Source organism: Schistocerca gregaria, chromosome 1, assembly GCF_023897955.1.
Source record: "Schistocerca gregaria isolate iqSchGreg1 chromosome 1, iqSchGreg1.2, whole genome shotgun sequence".
In the NCBI taxonomy this organism is placed as follows: domain Eukaryota; kingdom Metazoa; phylum Arthropoda; class Insecta; order Orthoptera; family Acrididae; genus Schistocerca; species Schistocerca gregaria.
In genome coordinates, this window is record NC_064920.1 from 744,214,115 (window position 1) to 744,240,468 (window position 26,354).

Here is a 26,354-nt window from a genome sequence, read left to right on the forward strand (position 1 = left end):
AAAGGAAAGAGAAGAGAGACTGACAAAATTTTCTAGCTATATGCCTGGACATAACGTGTGTGAAAAGCATTTTTGAAGGCAAATTACTTGGTAAAAGGGGATCAGGCAAACACAGGGAACAAATCTTTTAAGCCATGAAGAGGGTAGTGATTTAACAAAATTATCAAGCTGAAGACTGAATAATGGTTTTAGCAATGAAGCTTAGCCTTTGCAATACGAAAAAGCAAAAATATTATTCATATTCACTGATAGATAACATCACTTGGAGAGTTAATTGAAAAATGATCATGACAGAGAGAGAGAGAGAGAGAGAGAGAGAGAGAGAGAGAGAGAGAGAGAGAGAGAGAGAGAGAGAGTCAGTCAGTTGTCCACAACTCCATAAATTAAATTATTGAATGGCTTTATTGTCCAAGAGACCATGTCTCGGATTGTTCAACTGCCTTGTGCAAGTCTTTCTATTTGATGCAAATTCAATGACCTGTACATGTTCATGAAGATGAGATAAAACTATCATTGCAACACAAACATCCAACACTCAAACAAAGAAAATCTCTGAGCCAGCTTGTAATCAAACCTGGGACCCCAAAATCTGGAGACAGCAATGCTAACCACTAGGCAGTGAGCTGTAGACCTTAAATTAACTTTTGTGAAATACAAGTGTCATTCAGTCTGGCTGAAACATGAGTGCAAAGGCATCAGATCATTCGGAAATATTGTGAATGGTATCTAAATGTTAGGTATAAAACTATTACCAACACCATTCCTTCTATCAGGCTCTGTTACCTTTGGTATTTTGTATCCAAAGAGTTCTGTATCACAAACAGCTCGATGGGCAACAGAAGTAGGGGCAGTGTTTACCCTTCTCTGTATCTCCATTAGAACTGCTTCAGTATATGGCATCCTAAAATACAAGAAAATTAACACATATATATTTTCAGTAAATTGAAACATAAAAAGGAAACAAGAATTTACAGAACTATTTAAGATTTCTAAAAATATATACAACAGGGGGAAATGTTGGATGGAATACAAAAAGAGAATAAATGAATACAAGTGCTAATCATATAGTTTTATTTGTTAGACAGTGGATACACACATAAATAAAGAGCTGAACATTATAATTCAACTATAGAGATTTTGTTCTTTATAGTAATTACACCCTTATGCACACTCCAGTAGATTATCATCACATCTTAGATTTTGAAGTCAAATAGTTGGTGGAAGCCTTTTGTCAGGTAGTTACTAAGATTCATCATGATAATGTTGGAGCCTTTGTCTGCAATGATGGTTTATATTCTTGAGAAAGGACCTGGGGAAGCATGATGAGGCCAAATTTGAGCTAAAGAATTCCTCAAGTTGACCAGGTGGTGGGTAGGTGGTGGTGGTGGGGGGGGTGGGTGGGTGGGAAGGGGGCTCACAACTGGGTGGGTGTAGAAAAAACTGAGAAAGCCAACATTTAATGGTGGAGCTAGTTCCGTTTGGTACCAGGGATTGGTAGCAAAAAAGTGTTTCCACTGCAGAAATTGGTAGAAGTAGAGCAGTCTTTGACATATACACTTATATTAGTGTTCCACATAACTTTAGTGGCTTTTGTGATCTGTAGGTAAGAGAATATTATTGTTACTGCCTAGATAAATTTAGTAAAAATTATTGTAAACAACCATGAGCAAGAAGTGTTCAAGCTGTTGTAGGAAAGTCAGTTCTGGGGTTCTGGGCAACTGTCGTGACAGATGGTTACATTGGGCTGAATGTAGTGGCATGGGAATCAGGGAAGTAAATGGGTTTCTTCCATGGTATTGCAGATTATGTTCAAGGGATAGGAAAATAGTGGAACAGGAAGGGAAGATTAGAGCCCTTCAGGCTGAACTGGATAGTGCTAGGGAGGAACTGATGCGGTTAAGTGGGTAAGAGGGTGAAGACAGGTGGGAAGTTGTAGCCACAGAAAGAAAACAGTATCAGACAGTTTCATCATTGGCACAAACAATAGATTTGCCTTGCTATCTCAATCAGCTAAGAAAGAGGCTCAAGCAGATGTGAGTGTAGTCAGCACTCAACAGACTTTCACTAGGAAACCAACTGTTGCAAAAAAAAAGTAGAAAGTAGGAGGAAAGTTCTGTTGTTGGGTAGTAGCCACGGAAGAGGCGTGAGCCATATTTTGCAGGAAAAATTAGGTGACAGGTCACAAGTATTTTCAAGCCCAGTGAATGTCTTAGCCAAGTGATAGAGGATGTAGGATCATTGTGCAAAGGTTTTACAAAGAAGGATCATGTTGTGGTAGTGGGTGGAGCGGGAAACAGTATTGACAGGGATCAGGGCTACAATATTGAGTGTGACCTGGTAAAAATAGCATCTGCAATGAACCATACAAATGTTGACTTGGTTCCTACTTTCTTGCGGTATGACTGGCCAAAATTGAACTGCTCTGTCAGGAAGGTCAATATAGAGCTAGATCAGCTGCTTCGGACAGCTACTTTGTTAAGCATAGGTTTTGGTTCCTGGTGATGGTATTGGTAGGTGGGACTTCACACAAAGCATGGCCTGAACCTCAATAGGAAATGGAAAGGTAAACTGGCTGGGATGTTAGCAGAATCTTTAAGGCAGGGGGGAGGGGCACTGAAACTCATGAGAGTACTCTTTTAGGCTAAGATCAGTATCCAATCATCCTAAATCAATTGAAATTAAGCTTAACGAAAAATTCAGACAGGCAGGTACTAGAGATGTGAAAATATCACAAGATTTGCATAACAGTACAGTGAAAAATAATGTTAAAATATTGCATCAGAATATCAGGGGATTAAAAAACAAAGTAGATGAACTTCTTGTTTGTATAGAAGATTTAGGGTGGAATAAATGTACCATGCCTGTCTGAACATCATATAGTCACCGGTATGGAAATGGTAAATGACGGTGGATATAAGCTTTCAGCTCATGTAAGTAGAGACACTATGGAGAGAGGAGGAGTTGCCATATATGTTAAAATCAGTCATAGTTTGAAAAATTTGGAAACTAAAAAATTTTGCATAGAGCAACACATAGAAGCATGTGTATGTGAGCTTAAACTAAATACAGGCACTTTTATAATTGTAGCCATGTATAGACCCCATTGGGAAATTTTCAACTATTTTTGAAAAACTTGGATTCTTTGTTGTGTTACCTGTCAGACAAAGAAAAGCAAATTATTGTTTGTGGAGATTTCAATGTAGATTTTCTGAAAGAGTCCGATAGAAAGCTTGACCTTGAAGTATTACTTGGTTCTTTCAATTTCACATCAGTTATTGATTTTCCTACTTGGATGGTACAGGAAAACAGCACCCTGATATATAATGTTTCTGTAGACCAAGATAAATTTAGTCAAATAAAAACTTTTCCTATTAAGAATGGTCTGTCTGATCATGATGCACAGCTAGTTAAAGTAAATGATATAGCTCCATACAGTAATGCAAAACAGTCCTCCAGAGTAGTGCATTGCATTAATGATTTAACACTTCAAAATTTTAGGGAAAGCTTGCAACAGTTAGACTGGGATGAGGTGTACAGGGAACATGATGCTAATTTAGACTGGGATGAAGTGTATAGAGAACATGATGCTAATTTAAAATTTAACCTATTTCATGATACCTTTGAGAGTATATTTGAGAACAGTTTCCCTAATAAGTAAACAGTGAAATATAATTGTAAGAAACCACGTAAAAAGCCATGGGTTACTAAAGGGATAAAAATATCTTGTAAACAGAAAATGCAAATGTATCTTATAGCTAGGAGGAATAATGATCCTGAAACAATGAAACATTATAAAACTACTGCACTGTATTAAGAAAAGTTATTAAAAAGTCCAGGAGTATGTGCATTATGTCTGAGATTAGCACATCTGCTAATAAAATTAAAACGATTTTGAATATTGTGAAAAGGGAAACAGGGCAACCGAGAGCACAGGAAGACTATTTTTATCAAACACAATGAAAAGAATATAATAGAGGGGAACATTCCATGTGGGAAAAATATATCTAAAAACAAAGATGATGTAACTTACCAAACAAAAGCATTGGTATGTTGATAGAGACACTAACAAACACAAACACACACAAAATTGAAGCTTTCGCAACCCATGGTTGCTTCATCAGGAAAGAGGGAAGGAGAGGGAAAGACGAAAGAATGTGGGTTTTAAGGGAGAGGGTAAGGAGTCATTCCAACCCCAGGAGTGGAAAGACTTACCTTAGGGGGAAAAAGACACACGCGCGCGCGACCGTGCACACACACACACACACACACACACACACACACACACACACACACACAGATGCAAATGCAATGAACAACCGAACATCACCCATTGGAATATTTTGTGATCTCTCAAAGGCTTTTGATTGTGTGAATCATGAAATTTTTCTAGATAAGCTTAAGTATTGTGGGTTGAGTGGGACAGTGCATAAATGGTTTGATTCATACTTATCTGGAAGAATGCAGAAGGGTGAAATTAACAGTACAGATAGTCTACAAAAACCAGCAGAGTCCTCTAACCAGGGAGGTACCAAGAATGGTGTCCCACAGGGTTCAGTCTTGAGTCCCTTATTGTTCTTAATATATATCAATGACTCACCACCCTGTATTCATGAAAATGCAAAGTTAGTTCTTTTTGCTGGTGATACAAGTTTAGTAATCACACCTGAGAAGCAAGAATCATCTGAGGAAATTGCAAATAATGTCTTTCAGACAATTATTAAGTGGTTCTCTGCAAATGGACTCTCACTAAATTTGAGAAAAAACAGTTTATACAGTTCTGTACAGTAAAAGGCATAACACCATTGATAAATATAGACTATGGACAGAAGTCTGTTGCTAAGGTAGAATACTCCAAGTTTCTGGGTGTGTGCATTGATCAGAAATTGAATTGGAGGAAACACAGCGATGATGTCCTGAAATAGTTAGGTTCAGCTACTTATGCTATTAGGGTTATTGCAAATTTTGGTGATATACATATCAGTAAATTAGCCTATTGTGGCTATTTTCATTCATTGCTTTCATATGGCATCATATTTTGGGGCAATTTGTCATTAAGAGAGAAAGTATTCATGCACAAAAGCGTGTAATCAGAATAATAGCTGGAGCCCATCCAAGATCACCTTGCAGACATTTATCTAAGAAACTCGAGCTATTCACACTACCATTGCAATACATATATTAACTTATGAGATATGTCATTAATAACCCATCCCAATTCATAAATAACAGCGAAGTGCATAGCTACAACACTAGAAGAAAGGATGATATTCACTATTCTGGATTAAATCTCGCTTTGGCACAGAAAGGGGTGAATTATGCTACCACAAAAATCTTTGGTTATTTGCCAAATAGTATTAAAAGTCTGACAGAGTGACACATTCCACATCATTACAAAATGTCATATTCATGATCTATGGAACAAGGATTAATGTATGTATGTACGAGTCCAGCATGACTGAAGTTGAGTGTGGGCTGATGGTGAGGCCTCTGGATAGGACTGACAGTTCTGTAGGAATGAGATTTCTGGTGGGTATATACTGACAACAGTGTTCTGGGTTTATGTGCATTCAGCTAGAAAACTTTCATGTGGTTTTGTTATCAAACATGACAGTCATACTTCTCGTACAAGTTATGGCCAAGTTTTTCAGAACCAGCTTGCAAAAACTTTGTAAAGACATTGTTTCCCATTCTTTATCACTCTGTGAAAGTGTAGATATTGCAGGCACGCAGTCACACAGTGGATGTGTCTCTCTTAGTGTAGAAAATGTAGGTTTGTTGTGGAATTTTTGAGTCTGTGTCTAGAGACAGAGCACCTGTTGTGACTGAGAAAAAATCAGGACCCATAGTGTAATGGAATGGGAAAATGAAAAACCTTCCTGTACCCAATTCATGCAGATTACCAGCTTCGCAAATCTGATCTGTAATAGGACATACGTTTCTTGTATGCAGCTTGGGAAGAATGACTGTTTTAAATATCTCTTGTCCTTGTGATCCCTACAGGAGTAATAAGTAAGGGCTTGTAGTACATTCCTAGAGTCTCCAATTAAAGCTGGTTCTCGAAATTTTGCAAGTAGGCTTTCTTGGGATATTTTATCTCTGTCTTAAAGAGCCTGCCAGTTCAGTTCTTTGAGCACCTCTGTGATACTCTCTCATGTGTCAAATAAATCTTTGAGCATTTATGCTGCTTTTCTGTGTTCACATTCAATATCCCCAGTGAGTCCTATTTGGCACAGGTCTCACACACTTGAGCAATATTCTAGGATGGGCCACATGAATGATTTGTATGTAGTCTCCTTTGTAGACTGATTGCATTTCACTAGTATTCTACCAATAAGTGGAAGACTGCCACTTACTTTACCCATGACTGGGCCTATCTGATCATTTCATTTCATATCCCTACAAAGTGTTACACCCAAGTAATTTTATCCTTGATAACCTCAGAATTTCAAAGTGTATTTTAGTCAACATTGTCAAAAGCTTTCTGTAAATTCACAAATGCTATAAACGTAAATTTACCTTTCTTTACTCTATCTTCTCAGTTAAGCTGTAGCGTCAGTGTTGCCTCATATGCTCCCAAACTTATCTGAAAAGAATATAGATCTTCCTTGAAGTCAGATTCTACCAGTCTTTCCATTCTTTGGTGAATAATTAATGATAGGATTTTGCAATGAGAGCTTATTAAACAGATGATTTGACAATATTCACATCTGTCTGCACCTGCTTTAATTGGTATTGAGGTTATTACATATCTCTTTGAAGTCTTATGTATTTTGCCTGTGACATATTTGTTGTATCGCTGGTGGAATCATTTTGTTATGATAGGTTCTCCCAGGGATCTCAAAAATTGTGAGGAAATGACCTCTATCTCAGGTGCTTTGTTTCAATTTAAGTCTTAACTGCTGTCAAATCCTGCATGAAGTGTTGTATCTCCTTTCTTATCTTCATTTACTTCCTTACCTTTTTCATAATATAATTTTCAAGTTTCTTTCTTTGTATAACTCTTCTGTATATTATTTCAACCTTTCAGTCTCCCCTTCTCTACTTAGTAGTGAACTGCCATCAGAGCTCTTGATATTCTGTCACCTGTTCCTCTTTTCTCCAAAACTTGCTTTAATTTTCATATACACAACATCTGTCTGTTCCATAGTTATGTATCATTTACAGTTTTGCATGTCTTCTCAAGCCATTCATGCTTTGCCATTTTGCACTCTGTCAATCTCATTTTTAGATATTTCCATTCGCTTTTGCCTTCTCCATATGCTACATTTTTATATTTTCTCCTTTCATCAGTTAAATTCAGTATTTATGTCTTATCAAAGTTATCTATTAGGCCTTATCTTTTTGTCCATTTTAGCTTTGGCTGTCTTCAGTATAATATCATCTCTCAAAGTTACCCATCATCTCCTGTTTTATTCTTTTCCCCTGTTTCTGTTGATGGTTGTCTAATGGTCCCTTTCAAATTCAAAAACTTCTGATTATTTTTATTTATCCAACTTACAACTCCTTAGTTTCCTACATTTCAGTATTTTCTTCAGTTTTAATCTGCAGTTCTTAGCCAATAAATTATGTTCAGTTCCACGTCTGCCACGGGAAATGCTTTTCAGTTTAAAAACTGGTCAATCTCTGTCTTACCATTATACTATCTCTTCTATGTCTACATCCTTCTTTTATGACTCTTAAATATGCAATAATTAAATTGTGATCTGTACAACATTATTTTCAATCATGAAGCATTCATAAATTTCCTTGGTATTGGTTAAAAATTATACATAAGAGCAAATCAAACAAAATATGTGAATATTCAAAAATATTCAGGAGTGACAAGATGAACAACTACCTATATACTATGTGTGGTATCTTTTTATCACAATGGAAATTTTGCTATTCACTGCTTCTTTGAGTAATCAAAACACCAACAAATCATTCAGGTTTACATCTAGTGACTTTTGTAAATGTTAAAGGCGTTCGGACTTCAGTTCTATAAATGTTGTGACTCTTGTACAAAGTGTTTGGATTATGCTTGATAAATTACAACAGGACATTTACAAACACCACCATAAGTCATCATGATTTGACTGACGTAAAAGGTGGTTTTTAGAAGATCTGAAAATACTGCAGCAATGGCAGTCATCTCTAATGGCATGTAGTGATCCAACATTGTTATTGTTGTTGTTAGAAGTGCACAACATTAGCTTTATTAATAGATTGTTAAAGTGAATAAATAAAAAACTCAGAAAATTCTGAGAAATGAGAAGTGCACTAAGGTAGTTGGCTTCACCAGCTGTAGCATATTGTCCTATATTTCTAGCCAAAATTGTTTCCTGTGCCTCGACTGGGTAACTTATAAGGGCATGTTATATTGTGCTGAAGTAAGTGCTGATTAGGACTTTCTCGCTAACACATCAACCACTTTATTAGCTAGAATTCCCCTAACCTAGTTCCAAGCAGAAAATCACATCTTTTGCCAGCATTTGTAAGCAAACCATTGGGCTAACCTAGTTTCTGTGTTGGATACATACAATGTATGGCTTAAAGTGCACTCATGGAGATGGAGCAAATGAGCAGTTGTGTAGCTTGAATACATCACATACATTTTAGAGCATCAGAACTGCATGTCATGAACACTGAAAGTGTTCAGTAAGTTGATATTGGCAATTTGATTATGGAAAAACCATGGAACAACAAAGACTATCCCCAATGTAAATCTTGTTGATCAATGGTGCTGGTGGTTCCACAATATCAAAAATAACTATGAGGCTCTTAACACTCCTGGGTGGCAGTGCACTTCATTTCAGAATTGAAACCTTTTCTTACAGGCCCTCAATTGCTTTGTAGTATGTGTGTCATTTACAAAAGCCATATATGTGGTTTTGGGGAGAATCAGTTGGAATGCCTTAGAGTTCAGATCAAGCAAGAGCTAGTAAATTTTTAGTACATTTTGCTTTGTTGTCAGGTGGTTTGTGGGAACTAGGTATAGAACTAGTCGTATAAGCTGCTGTACTAGGTCTAATCTAGTAAAATGTAAACTCCATCCACAGGCTCTGGCAGACCCTATGACCCTATGGTACCGCAACTACTGCATAATTTTCTGCCAATTGCATCACTGGATGTGGTATGGGGGGATGTCTCAGTACACCACTAACCCACCTGTTGTCAGGTTTTGGGAGCTTGGTGTAATCTAGTGCATAGTATTAAAATTTACAGATCTTTAGGTCTTGGTGATTTGTACACCTGGCACCCATAACAGAGTTGAGGCCCCATGAGTACATCATAAAGCTGTAGAAAATGTTCTCTGTTTGTTCACTGACACTTGAGACTAAGGCACTTACAAAATTAAGCACCTTGCAGAATCATGCCTTCAGAAACTCCAGCTGTCATAACCAGATAGCTTATTGTCAAAAATGAAGTGCTGGTAGCTCAGTCACCCGTTCACATTCAGAGCAGCGACTCTCATAAGTGGTTCATATGGACTAAATATGCACATTCAGTGGTGCTGTTGAATGGATATGTATTTCTTATTGGAAAACTAGGAACTAATGTATTCTATCCACTCCTCGAGCATCCTAATGACCAACTGAATATATGAAAGTAAGAAGGCTGAAACTAAGAAATACAGATTGTAGACAATGGAGTTTAAAAAAATTAATGCCTTTAAAAGTGTTTATGGAAAATAGTTCTCTGTTATGTTATGCTTCATGATAAATAAGTTAACTTAAGGAAACTGCCATAATAGACTATTTTTTGTTTTGTTTTTGAGCTATGCGTTATTTATTCTTTTATTCAAATACTGATTTCATTGTCATACTTTTTAAAAAGTTCATGATAATATTACGAAGGTAAATCTATGTTCAAGAGCTCCTGTTTATAATTGATCAGTTCTGCAGATTGAGATTCCTGAAAAATATTGAATCAGGTTGTTCTCTTGTAGTATGTTCTTTGATTCTTCACTTAATGCTGGTTCTTGAAACTTTGTAAGTATGCTTTTGCAGGACAGTTTGCTTCTTCCTTCAAGAGTCTGCCAATTTGGGTTCTTCAACATTTCTTTGGCACTTTACCTTGGGTCAAACAAACCTGTGACTATTCACAATGCCCTTCTTTTTATATGTACATCCAGTATCCTGTGTTGGTCATATTCAGTTGGGTCCCACACACTTGAGCAATATTCTAAGATGGGATGCACAGGAAATTTATAAGCACTCTCCTTTGCAGGCTGACTGCATTTTCCCAGTATCTTGCCAATGAATCTAAATCTGTCACCTACCTTTAAACCTATGACTGAGCATATGTGATCATTGCATTTCATATCCCTACAAACCATTATATCCAGATAGTTGTCTGATTAGACCAATTCTGATTGTGAATCATTGATACTGCAGTCATAATAACAGGCTTACATTAGTCATGCAGTTTTAGCTTAAGATATCCATCCATGTACATCAATCATAAAATCATTGTCATGGCTGTGGAAGTGTGTGAGTGTGCATGTACTTGCAAAATTAGAAGAGTGGGAGATCAGAAATGTGTGTGTTTCTACAATTTTTGAATGTGTCTATGAGATACCCACCATTAACTAGCAGGTGATCAATTACAAACCTTCATTATCACTTATTTATTTCCACCTTGGGAATATTATTGTCAGATATGGTTACAAAGCCCAGAAATATGTATTATTGCTTACTTGCCAGCTTGTTAGGAGAAAATTGTCGTAAAATTTCTTGGAGTCCAAATGGATAATAATTTAAAATGTAAATTTGCATGCAGATAAGCTGGTTGAAGTCAGGAGATGTGTAGGACCAAATGAAATCTTCAATTGTGGGTAAAGTAGATGGTCGGCTTTGGTTTATTGGTAGAATTCTGGGGAAGTTCAATCAGTCTACAAAAGAGACTGCTCACAAATCGCTCATGTGATCAGTTCTTGCATACTGCTCAAGTGTGTGGGCCCCACACCAGATAGTACTAACAGGAGGTATTGATTATATACAGAGAAGGACAGCACAAATGGCCACACATTTGTTTAATCCATGGGAGTTTCACAGAGATACAAAAGGAACTGAAATGTAAGACTCTTGAAGATAGATGTAAACTATCCTGAGAAAGTCTATCAACAAAGTTTCAAGAACCAGATTTAAATGATTACTCTAGGAATATACTACAATCCCCTATGTATCACTCCCATCGGGATAGTGAGTATAGGAGTAGAATAATTACTGCACACACAGAAGCATTCAGACAACCATTCTGCCCATGCTCTATGTGAGAATGGGACAGAAAGAAACCCTAATAACTGGTACATGAGATGTACCCTCTGCCATGCACCTCATGGTGGTTTGCAAAGTATAGATGTAGGTGTAGATATTTGTTGTTTCTTGTTCTGAAATTACCTCTGCTCTATTCTCATGACATTTCCTGTCCCCAACACCCAACTTACTTCTTACTTCACTCTATCTCCCACGTTTAGCTTGGCTTCTGAGTCTTTAGACTCTCATGCACACTATTTTTACTGTTATCTCAACCACCATCCCTATATTCTTCTCTGTTCCTACCAGCTATTCTCAAGACTACCACTTGCCCATCTTGGCCACAACACAATGAGACTGTAGTTATGTGTTTGTATATTTGATTGCAAGTGTCTGTTCTTCTGTGGAACCTAATCATTGAATTTTGGGTTTCTCAGTTCATACATCCATTCAACTGTGACCCCCTACCTAACTGCCACCTGGTCAGCTTCGAAGAATTCCTTACCTCAAACTTAGCCTCACCATCCTACCCCAGATCCCTACTCAAGAACACAAACCATCATTGCAAAACAAAGATTCCAACACTGTCATCATGAAACTCAGTAATTATCTGACAGCCGGCCGGAGTGGCTGAGCGGTTCTAGGCGCTACAGTCTGGAACCGCACGGCAGCTAGGTCGCAGGTTCGAATCCTGTTTCGGGCATGGATGTGTCTTATGTCCTTAGGTTAGTTAGGTTTAAGTAGTTCTAAGTTCTAGGGGACTGATGACCTCAGAAGTTAAGTCCCATAGTGCTCAGAGCCAATTATCTGACAAAAGACTTAACCAATTGTCTTGACTCTTCCAGGTGGAAGCTCTGCTATAGTGATCCTATCTTACAAGGGGAAGGTCTCAGACATGGCCAACCGAATTGGCTCAAATTTGGCAGGTCGCTTGTGTACAACCTAAAACGAAGGAATCTAAGAAATTTTGGGTCAACATCCCCGTGTTTTTCAGTAACTCACCCCTAAAGGTTATGACAAGCAATCGACTTAAAATTGGCAGGATCAAAAGATAATCGCAAATAGAGCATTTTTCATCATCAGGTATGGGGTCCGAAAACGCCTGCTTTTCCAGAAAATCGAGGTAAGAAACTTTTACAACTGCCACTTCTGTACGCACATGGTAAACACTTTTTGCCGACAGCACTGATAGCGCAATGGCCAAGGTAACTGGCTGGGAATTGGAGAACCCTAGCGGATGTTCTTCTTTTCATTTGTATTTTTCCATATCTCAATTGGTAGGGATAGAAGGGTTAATAAGATAAGTAAATCAATAACGAATGATAATAATAAGGTAGACAAATAAATTTCTCAAACTTCTTGGGATAGTAAACAACTAAAATGTTACTCCAGGTCACTTTACAATGGCTCTTCCAGTCACTGTTACGTGTCCTCACTTTTCTTCGAACAACTAGATGGATGGTACCTGTCATATAAACATTTGAAACAAATATACTCACAAAACCAAGAACATCTAATGAATGCAATCTTTCAACAGCTACACTGTTCCTTCCAAAGAGTTGGCAGAAAACAAACTTGGTTTACATTTAAAAATACGTCTTTTTCGGGAATTAATTTTGATGCGTACCTTGCATACGGTATCATTGCCTGAAAAATCGGTGCTGAAAGTTGGTTATGAATTATGCTGTGAATAGTTTTGTATTATCACGTAATAGGGGAGAGAGTGTGGCAGATATGATACACGAGTTGGGATGTAAATCATTAAAGCAAAGACGTTTTTCGTCACGTCGAGATCTATTTACGAAATTTCAGTCACCAACTTTCTCTTCCGAATGAGAAAACATTTTGTTGAGCCCAGCCTACACAGGTAGGAATGATCATCAAAATAAAATAAGATAAATCAGAGCTCGAACAGAAAGGTTTAGGTGTTCGTTTTTCCCGCGCACTGTTGGGGAGTGGAAAGGTAGAGACTAGAGAGATAGTATGATTGTGGTTCGATGAACCCTCTGCCAAGCACTTAAATGTGAATTGCAGAGTAATCATGTAGATGTAGATGTAGTTGTTGCACCCGTGTGGTTGTGTACTTTCTGCTGGGTTTCCAGAAGCACACTGCAATTCTGAAGCCTGGAAATAAAGTTTTTAACCTGGCAATGGAAATAAACATCACATGGCTGGCACACAGGTGTGCATTTTGGTGGTATTACTTTTACTGACCATTTTGGCTGACCCTCGCCATTTATAAACATTGTGCCATATATTGTAGTGTTAATTCGCCCACTCCAGGAACCCAAAATTAGACAAAACTTGTTATCAGAAATGTATGGTTTGAAAACATTCTCAAGAAATGTTCTGTAAATCACATTTGTCACTTTCCCGGATATGGAGCAGGTAATGTAAACATTTTTCAATGACTCGGTTAAACGATTGACCTCTTCTGCAAACTGAGGACAAAATGTAACATTCATTTCTTGTAAACACAGGAAAACCTTAGGCAACACTTTTCCAGAGGCTGTGATGGCATATTGCAATGTGTACAAATTTGTCTGTTTGTTTCCAACTGCAACAAGAGTTTGTTTTTCTCCCTTATGCAATTACATGCGTCAAATGTTCACCCGATACTCGCATCCTGTTTGATCGGTGTTGATCATGTAATCGCAATTAAATCCGGTCATAAGTGACGTCATTTGCATGCTGAGAAGAGCTGCCACTTTCTGTATATCTTCTATATTTTGTACCTCCTTATGAGAGACGCATTTAGTGACGTGACATTGATGAATTTTATACTCTGATTTGAAATTTCTTGCCCAAGATAATGATTCAGCAAACATAAAATCCTTGTTGGCCATATATTGAAATGCTACACCTGCAGCCCACTCCTGAAGTATTCTCATTGTTACATTCTCATTACAACAATGAGATTCAACAAATCGGTCATATGTCCACTTATTTATCACCTGGTATTTGTCATATCTTGTCCCTCCTTCAATGATATCACTTCCCCACAATTTCAAGTCCTTCCTTTTCAGGGCTGTTCTTGTTCCATTCTTTTGCAGTGTTTGTAAGTTTCCAATTTGGATGATTCCTGGCTAGCACTACTGCCTTTACTTTTACTTCAAGCAGTATAGCACGATAGTTCAATCGCTTAGTAACCAGTTCATAATACTAATTGGGAACAGATGAAGCACATATTCCTAGTGACGTGGAGATTTCCAAAGTGTTGTGACCATTTTTCGATTCACTTGTCAGGATATCTTCCACTGAATCACCTTCTGCTTCGTCTTCATGGTACAGTACTTCAGTATCAACAAAAGTTATTTCGTTCATCAGCTCCAAAAATTGCTCGATGATAGCCGCTCCTATCAATCTGGAATGCCGAGAAACAGAACTGCCTGCTTCCGGTAGTGCATTGGTAATGTATCTGTCTTGCAGCACTTCTACAAACCAAAACACAATGTTGGTAACTTCCCACTTGCCATCATCTGTGACAGGCTCCCAACTATATATTACAGCACTATTCGAAGGGTGTACATCCTCCATTATTCAGATTATGCACCTGAAAGATATGACACAACAAACAATAACTAGTTACTATGGCTACATACAGTACTCGACATATGTTACTTATGGAAGAACACTGTATTCATTCACAAAACATATTTCATTGGGCACATTAATGATGGAAAAATCACTACATGTATCTGTGAGGTTCATGACAGAAAAACAGCTCTTTCTGATTGACTTCTGTAAGGCTGATGCTGGACACCTTCACTCTTCCAGGTTCTCAACTATGATATGACGAAGAGGCAACTGGGACAACATAACTCTCCCTGCATGGATTCTATCCTGTGCCTGACTGTAAACAAGTGTCGTGCAGCTGGCTATCTGTGATCCCTCATGAGGAATTTGCAGCACTCTTAGTTGGTGTTGCTTAAAAGTTTAACACTTTACTAACTCACGGCATTTGGGAAATTAGTTTGCCTACCTTATTATTATCATCCCTTATTGATTTACTTACCTTATTAACCCTCCCATCCCTATCAATTGAGATATGGAAAAATACAAATGAAAAGAATAACATCTGCTAGGTTTCTTTGAGATTCGAACCCGGGTTTTCTGATTCCCAGCCAATTACCTTGGCCATTGCACTATCAGTGCTGTCAACAAAAAGTGTTTACCATGTGGGTACAGAAGCAGCAGTTGTAAAAGTTTCTTTCCTCAGTTTCTGGAAAAGTTTGCGTTTGTGGACTCCATACCTGATGACGAAAAATGCTCTAGGTACAACTATCTATCGATCACTCCAATTTTGAGTCGATTGCTTGTTATAATCTTTAGGGGTGATGTTCTCAAAATTATGGGGGGTTGACCCAAAATATGTTAGTCCTTCGTTTTTGATTGTACACAAGTGACCAGCCAAATTTGAGCTAAATTGGTTGGCCATGTCTGAGGCCTTCCCCTTGTTAGAAGCCCAACGTGACCTCCAGTCTTTACTCAAATCCTTAGCCCATCTCATAATTTCTCCCGATTTCACCTCCCTCCTCACCTGAATGACCCCTAGCACACTCATCTTCTACATGCTTTCCAAATTCTATAAACCCAACAGTCCTGGAAGCCCCATTGTTGCTGTTTATGTGCTCTCATATTAGAGACACATAACACTTCCTTCACCAATTCTTGATCATCTACATGTCATTGCTGCCTGGATCCCTACTTGTCACTATTGACAGCTCCTCCCTACACACCGACATCCCTCATGCCCATGACCTTGCTGCTACCAAACACTACTTCTCCCAACATCCTTCTGATTCCTAACCCACTACTTCATTCCTTATGCAGATTACCAATTATATCTCCACATAAAACTGCTTCTCATTTGAGAGGAAGAAATATAAAGAAATCTGTGACAAGGCCATAGGCATCTGAATGACACCCCCCTGTGCCAGTCTGTTTATGGGCCATTTTGTGGAAACATTCCCAGCCTCCCAAAACAGCACCCTTTTGTGTGGTTCAGTTTCATTGATGATATTGTCATAATCAGGACCCAGGGCCAAGATGTACTGCCCCATTCCTCCATAACTTTACACCCACTCTCCCACTCACTTCAACTAGTCCTCCTCAGCCCAAAAAGCCACTTTCCTGGAATTTCACTTCCACCTCTCCAATGGCACCAGTCACACCTCCAGCTGTATCAAGCCTGCCAACCACCTGCATGTCAACAGCTGTCATCCCTTACATACCAAAGAATTGCACTGGTTTAGACTGCCCACCCACAGGTGTCATATCAGCAGTAACAAGAATTCCCTTGCCCAGTATGCTGAAGGTTTCACAAAGGCAATCACAGACAGGTACTACCTCACATACCTTGTCTGCAAACAGATTTTCCCAGCCTTATCCGCACACATCCCTAATTCTCCCACCATACTCGTGAACCAGTTAAAGATGAGCACACCACTCATCACTTAGTATCACCCCAGATTAAAGCAGCATTTTGTGAACCTGTCAACGACTCAGTACTTCTACTGTCTAGAGAGTGATCTCTTTTGATTTTAAATTATTTACATTATGCCAGAACTTTTCTTGCTATATTAGTTTTGATCTTCATTGTTCTCAAGCATGTGCATCAGTAGTTTACACAAAATCAAATCAATTGAAATATTATTTTATCCTTCTGTTTTATTAATTTTGTATAACAGAATGAATGTGTATAACATAAATACATTATTTTTTATCATGCTATTACTATTTTCATATACTGACAAAATAGAACTTTGTGTGAGACATGTAGCTATTTGACTAAGCAATTTTACCACTTTGGATAAATATTTCATCTTAACTGTCTGACTAAGGATGTTGCAACCATAACTTTGTAGAATGTTTTATGAAATAAAACTACTAATATTGAACAGTAACATAGTTCTGTTAGTCCTTTCTAGATGCTTGACAGTGTTTTGTTTATGCTTGCATCAGGTGTGTAATTTTTCCAACTTACATTGAGCGATCAGCAAGAGATGGCAGTCTGGTCCTCCCAACAACAGAGTCAAGTTCTGCTTGCACTTTTTGTTGTATTTCTGGATATCTCATCATGTATAAAATAGCAAAACTGAGAGTGTTGCTTGTTGTTTCAGAGCCAGCCATGAACAAATCAAGACATACAGATAATAACTGTTCATCTGTAATTGAAAAACAAAATTCATTCTTAAATTATATATTTAAAATTGTCTTTATGGTTGCAGTACTAACTTTATAAACTGGGAAATAATCTCAGGCACTGTGCACCTACATATGATGTCAGTGCACAGGGGCTGGGGCAATTGTATTGAATCATATTATTTTTCTTTCTTTCCTTTTGTTATATATAAGCTATATGTAAACAGAATTAGCTTAAACCAAAGGCACCACCAAAGCAAAATTAACTAGTTGTTTTGTGGCAAGGATAATGTTTTGATACATTGTTAAATATCTGTATGAAACAAAGTAAGAAATATACTTATCAGTTTATTAATTCATGTGTCTTCACCCTTTTGTTTTGCAAAGTGGTAGCATATGGATGTATTCATGGCTCCATCATACCAGCATTTTTAAAAATGTGGATTCTAACTGTTCAGGAAAAGTATTATAAAAAGTTATTAGAAAAGGAATATTTATTTGCACTGTTATGAGTTCAAACCCTATCTGTTCATCATTTCACTTGCTGCTGAGACCCTGCATCAAGAGTTTCAGCGCAGACAAGAATAATTCACACCATATCTGGAGTAACATACCTGCATTGACATTGTCACACTCATGACTAAACACAATGGAATTAATGTGAAGGTAATGACTTAGACTTGATAGGCACCTATTGAACTTGGTGTACTTATACTAAAAATATTGTGCTTCATGTGACAGATTGATAGTTTCAAAGGTTGCGGTGATTATTTGCTACCGCACACTACTGGAAGCAGTAGTACATAATGCAAATTATGTTTATTGACCTTGAATGTAATGATATTGAAGGACTGTTGATATTTGTATGAGTCGACGTTCACCCAAGATTGTGCACAGATTCATAAATTACCTTCAAAATTTTTACTCAACTATTCTTTCAAATCAATTTTTCCAATTATTCAAGCAATTATTAATCCATTTCCACATCTCTATTCATAACAATGTACTTTACTAAAGTAATAACTTACATAAAAGCCATCTTGTAACATAATAAGGCAAGGGTCCATGTAAGAATACCTTAATGTAGTATCTATATATTTGTATAAATTTTTTGTCACAACTGCTATAGTATGTAATAGTGTTTAAGGGGAAATAAATATTCTATTCTAATTGAAATTGGTTATTCATAAGTGAGTTATAGCATGTGTGTGTGTGTGTGTGTGTGTGTGTGTGTGTGTGTGTATGTGTGTGTGTGTGTGTGTGTGTGTGTGTGTGTTCGTTTTAAAATGAGTACCTTTATTATTGATAATTGATCATATCAGTTTTGAGAAGTTCTATATAAAAGTTAAATTAAAAAAATAATTTATATATAAGTGGTTTTATACATTGTATCTTGTCAAGCTGAAAATTTTAATTCAGAAAATCTTTGTATTGTTTTGATGAATTCTGTAAGAACAATTAGTTTGAAAATGAACTAATTAATCAGTTGTTTTTTTTATTTCACTGGATAGATAAAAAGTCTACTCATCAAACTGAGGCAACAGATCACACTCATAGAAGTATTTTAATTTTCAGGCTTTTGAAGCCCGTTGCTCCTTCTGGCAGAGGGGCTGAAGGGGAAGGGGGAGGTGTGGAGGAGGAAGACTCATGAGATCTAGGAAATGGGGAGGGTTTGTAAAAGTTGCCCAGAATCCCAGGTCAGGAGACTTACTGGATGGGATGAGTTGGAAAGACTGGTTGTTGGGGACTACACCAGAGAAGATTACTATTTTGGCATGTTAATTTCTCACTTTTGTTTTCTTACTAACCCTTAAATGTTCTGCATTACTATTATTTTTACCACATGAATACAGATTCTGGAAATTGCCTTGTGCTATGTGATAAGAATGAAATTGAACTGAGCTCTAGAGATAGCCATACTTAAAGTGTTGAAGTGGTTCTTTTATTTATTTATTTATTTATTTATTTATTTTTACCACAGAATGCCATATGTTGTAACCTGTGAATGATGAAGTTGCTTTGTTTTTATCTTCTTCTTTTTCCAGAAGAAAAGAATCAATTAAGTCCCTTGGGCATCCTGCTGTTAATGTTGTCTCATGTTCATGTATAGTTTCCTGCAAATAAGAGAGCAATTTTAGATCCTGCACTGCTAATAGTTAATAATGCTTTGTGTACTCTGATATAGGAAGACTCAAAACATATTGAAGGAATTACATTAATATCTGTTAGTGGGTATAGCATTCAAAGCCTTATACAAACAGAAGGAGATATTCTGACAGAGCCGTATCAGATATTACTCAGATATTATGAAAATGACATGAGTGCATTCAAAATAAATTAACATTGATGAAAATAAACTAGTGCTATCAGTTCATCCATTGGTCAATGCCATTAAACATAAGGGACACCATATGTCAATCTTATGAGAGTCAGGCTAAATTCAAATGATGTCCTACTCTTTAAATTGTATAGTTCCTTTACTTTAAGTGTGTATTGGTTGAATGTTCCCATTCTTCAAACAAGTTCTGTAGTTTTATGAAAATTATCTTTCTATTGCACTGTAAGAAAAAATGATGCATCCTGAAGGAATTTTCTGAAAGGGATGGAAAGCGATAGATGTACTGACAAACAAATGATTACAGTTTCAAAAAACTTGGATGATTTATTAAGGAGAAAAAGCTTCACAAACTGAGCAAGTCAATAACCCTTTGGTCCATATGTGTCCCTTATACAAGCAGTTACTCAGCTTGATATTGATTGACAGAGTTGTTAGATGTCCTGAGAGGGGTATCATACCAAATTCTTTCCAGCTGCTGTGTTAGAACATCAAAATCAGAGGATAATTGTAGGGCCCTACTCATAATGCTGCAAATGTTCTAATGTGGGAGACCTTGGTGGCCAAACAAGCATGAAGACAAGCAGCAGAAACTGTCTGTGTGTGGGTGGGCATTATATTGCTGAAATGTAATCCCAGAATGGCTTGCAATGAAAGCCAACAAAATGGAGCATAGAATCTAGTCAATGTACCTCTGTGCTTAAGGGCATCATAGGCGACAACAGAAAGGGGTTTTGCTATGAAAAGAAATGGCACCTCAGTCCATCACTCCTGGTTATTGAGCCATGTGGCGGGCGACAGTCAGGATGGTATTCCACTGCTGTCTGGGGCATCTTTAGACATGTCTTTGCTGGTCATCAGGGCTCAATTGAAAGCAGGGCTCATCACTGAAGATAATTCTACTCCAATCAATGAGATTCCAGGCTGAAGACAAGTCTGGAGGTGCAGCAGAAATTGGTGGGATACCATCTTGACTGTCACCTGCTACAAGCCCCAAAACCATGAGTGATGGTCTGGGGTGCCACTTCTTTTCATAGCAGGACTCCTTTATTATTGTCTATGGCACCCTTACAGCACAGCAGTACATCAAAGATATTCTAAGCTGTGTTTTGTTGCTATTCATGGCAATCCATCTTGGTCTTTCATTCCAGCAAGATAATGTCCACCTGCACATGGGAAGAGTTTCTACTGCTTGTCTTCCTGCTCATCAAACCCTGACTTTACTAGCAAGGTCACTGGATCTCTTGGCTGAAAAAGTTTGGAGCATTAGCAGCAGGGCCCTCCAATCAGGTCAGCAGTTTGCTGATCTAACATGCCAAATGCACAAAATTTGGCATGATATCCCTCAGGAGGACCATTCTGTCAGTCAATGCCAAGATGAATAACAACTTGTAAAAGGACAAGTGGTAGATCAATGTATTACTGGCTTGCTGAGTTTGTGAACCTCTTTCTATTGAATAACTCATCTATTTTTTCTGAAATTATGATCATTTGTTTGTCTATATAAGTACATCATAGCTACTGATTTCCATCCCATTTAGATAATTCCTTCATGGTGTGCAACATTTTTCTTTCTTTTACTTAAAGTGTCTATACGTAACTAATAATCACTGGATCTAACTCCCTACCAAATACATGCTGATACAAAATGCAAAATAAATTAGTAAAAAATTATAGCACTGCATGGACTGTCACCAGCAAATATCTTGCAGAAGCACATGAAGACAAAATAAGAGGAATCAGAACATACCTGTATACAGCAGTATACAGACAGTCATTTTTTCCTTGGTCCATTCGCAAGTGGAACAGGAAAGGGAATGACTAACAGTCTCACAGTGTACACTCCACCGTGTATTGTGTGATGGCTTGCAGAGTATGTAAACAGATATAGATGTACCCAGTAATAAGAGGAAAAACTCCCCATATATCATAAAAATCTTCAGTCAACCACTAACAAACTTTCAATTATTATAACTTAGTTTGACACTGACCTAGGCTACATGATGTCCTATATATTATTGAACAATGTCAGAAAGCAGACCAAATTTATTTCAGTAGGCCACGTGGCTGCACAAACTCATGTGGAAATAGCTGCCACACTCTACAGAAATCTTATATAATAGTGCCCTATGCCACTTAGATCAAAAAATTAGTCTAGCAACTGTTGAAACTGTAAATATCAATAAAATACTGGTTATCTTTATTATTTCTAAAACAGAAGTGTTCAATATCATAATCATTAAATAGTTACAAATAAAACTATGGTCTATATGGTGACTTTAATGTTGACCTACATAGATCAGGAAAGATGAAGAAATCGCTATGTCTGAAAAAATTGGTAACATTCCTCACAAGATCCAAAAGCATTCTAAAATAAAGGAAATATTCTAGTCTGGTGACACCAAAAAGTTGTAATATTTTTCTTAAATACATTTCTTTGCTACTGTAATACTATGATACTACATATCCTATTATATTAAAGTATTTGACTAATGTATAACAAAACCATTTATGCAATATGTTCCTGTGAAAGTAAGGTAATTTCAACTGTTATCTAATGAAACATAGTTGCTTAGAAAGTGAATGAAGAAAAGTAAATCTTCCTTTGCCTCTACAGTCTTTTACGAAACTAGAAATGATGACATAACATCTAGGGCGGAAAAAAAAGCAACCAACCAAGAAACAAAAATAAATAAATAAATAAATTATTAGGTGGAATTGATGTATTTCTTTAATTTACAACTGAATAGTGTAAAACTGATGTAAAGTTCCAATTGACTAATGTTTACAATTTGTATCCGTTGACCTATTCTCTGAATGTGCTAAAAATAATGAAATTTTCTTTGTATTACATGTGCATTGCATTTATCAGTTGCATCTGAATGTCTGCTTTTTCTTATTTTTGTCTACTGTATTCTGGAATTTTCATTGTAATAAAAATAGGTCTACTTTTCAAGAAAGGCCTGTTATTATTGACTTCAAAATACTGTCTTGGAGGCACAATCATGTAAGCATTTCACAATGCTGTAACTAATTTCTGAAAATGTTCATTTGATTGTGCCCTTTTCTTTTTAATTGTGAAAATTAAGGTAATTTTCTTTAACTCAGTGTAATTTTATAAGGCTACCATACCTACTATGTAAAAGCCTTTTAAAGTACATGAATGCTCTCGGGGAAAAGAAGTCCTGCAGATATTAGTTGACATTGTTGTGGATCTAACAATAGCTTTTGAAGTTGTATCCCACAAACTCTTACCAGAGGACCTATGGTTTGTGTTCAGCTGTTCCAGCTGACAGTTGATATCTTTTGAGAACAGTTACTATCTTCATATATATAATTAAAGGCTACCCAGCCATTGACCTTCGTCTGTGCGAATGTGCACAGGTTGCCCGAACTCTTACGGGAATCATCACCTTAGTGTGTGCGAGTAATGAGAGGATGAGCAAATATCTATTAGGTACATTATGTATGTAGATTGTGGACAGTTGAGAGTGCGGGTCTCACGGGAAGTATAAAAGGGATAAGACCCTGCAGTCGCACTATTCATCTGTCTCCTTGGTGACTCAGATGGATAGAGCATCTGCCATGTAAGCAGGAGATCCTGGGTTTGAGTCTCGGTTGGAGCAAACATTTTCCGCTGTCCCCATCGAGGTATATCAGCAAGACCTATCAGCAGCTGAGGGTTTCAATTAATTATCATTTATTCTAGAGAAGCTGCACTGTCATCAGTGGTATCTGTTCTTTCAAGAACAGTTACTATCTTCATATATATTCTAGAATATATTACTTTTTCAAGAACTTTGGAAAAAGCTGTCATCAGCTGGCGTCAGACCTATCCTCTTTTTTATGCAATGTCTTAACAATAGCATATTTCAAACTATCAGGAAAATGCCCTGTTTCACTGAGCTAGTACATATGTTGTTAAGAATCCCACTTACCTGTTGGGAACAAGCTTTTAGTACTTTGTTGGGGATACCATAAATTCCATGTAACCTCCTTTTTCTTTTGAGTGAGTTTATTATTATCCTAACTTCAGAAGGAGAGGTGGGTGGAATTTCAATTTTATCAAATTGAATAGTTACTGCCTCTTCCATATATAGCTTTGCCTTTTCTAATGAACATCTAGATCATATTTTCTCCACAACATATAAAAATGATTATTAAAATATTTTCAAACTCTAACTTTTTGTTAATAAACTTTTAATTCAGTTTTATGGTAATATGAGGCCTATCTCTAAAGTATCCAACCTTTGGCCAAAAAAAATATTTCGAATACCTGACAGGGTTGAGACCCTAATCTCCTTCAAAGTAAGCCCCTTGTGCTTGCACATACTTAGTCCACCAATCCTTCCACTGCTGGAATACTTCTGGAAGTCTTCTTTTGGAATAGTGTTCAGCTCTGTCAGCATGTTCTGCATTATGTTTTCTGTACTCTCAAAATGGGATCATTTCAGTGGCATCTTCAATTTTGGAAACAACCAGAAGTTACAAGGTTCCATGTCTGGAGAGTAGGGAGGTTGGTGAACAGCTGTAATTCCATGTTTGACCAACAAATTTTGGATCAGGTAGGATGAATGTGTGGGGGTGTTGTCATGATGCAGTTGCCACTTTTTCGCCGTCCACATATCTGGTCTTTCACTGTGAACTGTGTCATGGAGTCACCAGAGAACATCTTGATAGCACTCCTTTGTCACTGTTTGTCCTTCCAGTGCATATTCATGATGCACAATTCCATGGACATCAGTCAGCATCACCTGATTTTGCTTCACACCTGCTGCACTTTCTTTAGCCGTGGAGACTTGCGATTTTTCCATTGCGATAACTATCTTTTTGTTTCTGAGTTGAACCCGTACATCCATGACTCATCTCCAGTTATCATGGTGTTCAGAAACCTGGGATCAGTGTTGGTTGTGTCCAGAAGATCCTGTGCAATGTCAAAACAGAGGTCTTTTTGTTCCAGTGCCAACAACTTTGGCACGATTTTCGCAGCCCCTCAATACATGTTCAAATCATCTCGCAAAATTGCCTTTACTCACTCCAACCTCTTGGGCAATCTCCCACATGGTCAAACAATAATCTGCCATCACCAAATTTTGCACCCTCTCAACAACAGCTGCTCTCTGAGCAGTTTGGATCCTGCCAGAATGCTGGTCTCTCTCTGCTGATGTGTGGCCATTTTTGATTCAGTTGAACCACTCCTTAATTTATGTTACACCCATCACATCTTCTCCAAACACCTGTTGAATCTTAAAAATTGTTTTGTTTTGAGAATCACCAACAGGCACCGACTGACACACTGGAAGGCAGGGACAAAATTCACGCAAGCACATAAGTCTCTTCCTTTACTGCGTCCAGTGGCGCTGTGCTATCGTCTCTATTTTGCGCAGGAAAATCAAAGGCCGGATACTTTCTAGACAGACCGCATACATTTTTCTGGTGCTCTTAGTTGCCCTGTCTCCCTTTCAGCAATATTTCAAATTGTTTTAATTTTATTGTCAGCAATGTAGGAAAAGACAGATTACTATTTACCATAAAGAAGACAAATCAGGTTGCAGACAGGCACATTTAAGAGATATTTACATAAGGCTTTCAGCCACAGGCTTCATAAGAAAATGAGAGACACACTTTATTCACACTCACAGGCAAACACACCTCACACACACTAGACCACCAACTCCATCATCTCGGGCTGGAATGCAGCTATCAAGTGGGATGCAAGCAGCAATCTGGAGGGGGTGTGGAAGAGGATAGTAGTCTCCGGGCAGGGAGAGAGACAAACATTGTCTGATGGAGTTGACAGGGGTACACTGCCAACAGGAGGTTGTGGGCCAAGGAGGTGGAGAAAAAAGGAGAGGAGCAGGGAAAGACAGGCAGATGCAATTACAGAGGTCTGCAACTAAACAGGGTGGGAGATGAGAATGGGGAGGAGATGATAGGACAGAGAGGGTGCAATCTGTTGGCTTCTTTGTTCCTTCACAAACTCAACACCTTCTCTCCCATTCACTTTATGTGATCATCCTCAACTGAGGGTGCCATCTTCCTAGTTGTTGACCTTCTCCTCTCTGATGGCTCCATCCACACCTCTGTCCACATTAAACCCACCAACCACCAACAGTACCTGCATTTTGACAGCTGTCTTCCTTTTCACATTAAAAAAATCCCTCAGATATAGCCTGGCCACTTGGGGATGATGTATCTACAGTGATCAGACTCCCTTGCTCAGTATGCTGAGGGTCTCACTAAGGTCTTCACTGACAGGTGCCACTCACAGACTTAATCTGCAAATAGATCTCCCACACCATTTCCCCTCACACCCCTAATCCTCCCACCAACCGTAAGAACCAACCACAAAGGAGCGTCCCCTTCATCTCCCAGTTCCATCCCAGACTGGAACAGCTGAACCACATCCTTTGCCAGGGCTTTAATTACCTATCATGCTCTGAAATCAGGGACATCCTATCTGAGATTCTTCCCACTCCTCTGAAAGTAATGTTCCATCACCCACCCCAATCCCACAACATCCTAGTCCACCCCTACGCCATTCCCAGTTCCAACCATTGCCACAACGATCATATTCCTGTGGAACACCCTGGTGCGAAACCTGCCCAATCCACCCACCCAGCAGTTCCTTCTCAAGT

At 37.9% G+C, this 26,354-nt stretch overlaps 1 protein-coding gene across 1 annotated transcript in view; it reads right to left on the reverse strand.

Annotated features, from left to right (window-relative positions):
- LOC126267564 (methyl farnesoate epoxidase-like) overlaps positions 1-26,354 on the reverse strand; it is a 137,292-nt gene that overhangs the window by 36,270 nt on the left and 74,668 nt on the right. The window contains exons 5-7 of the mRNA XM_049972870.1: positions 19,381-19,495; positions 17,224-17,404; positions 784-901 (exon numbers count right to left, since the gene is read on the reverse strand). Of these exons, the coding sequence (XP_049828827.1) occupies positions 784-901; positions 17,224-17,404; positions 19,381-19,495 (414 nt within the window). The remainder of the gene's footprint in view (positions 1-783; positions 902-17,223; positions 17,405-19,380; positions 19,496-26,354) is intronic.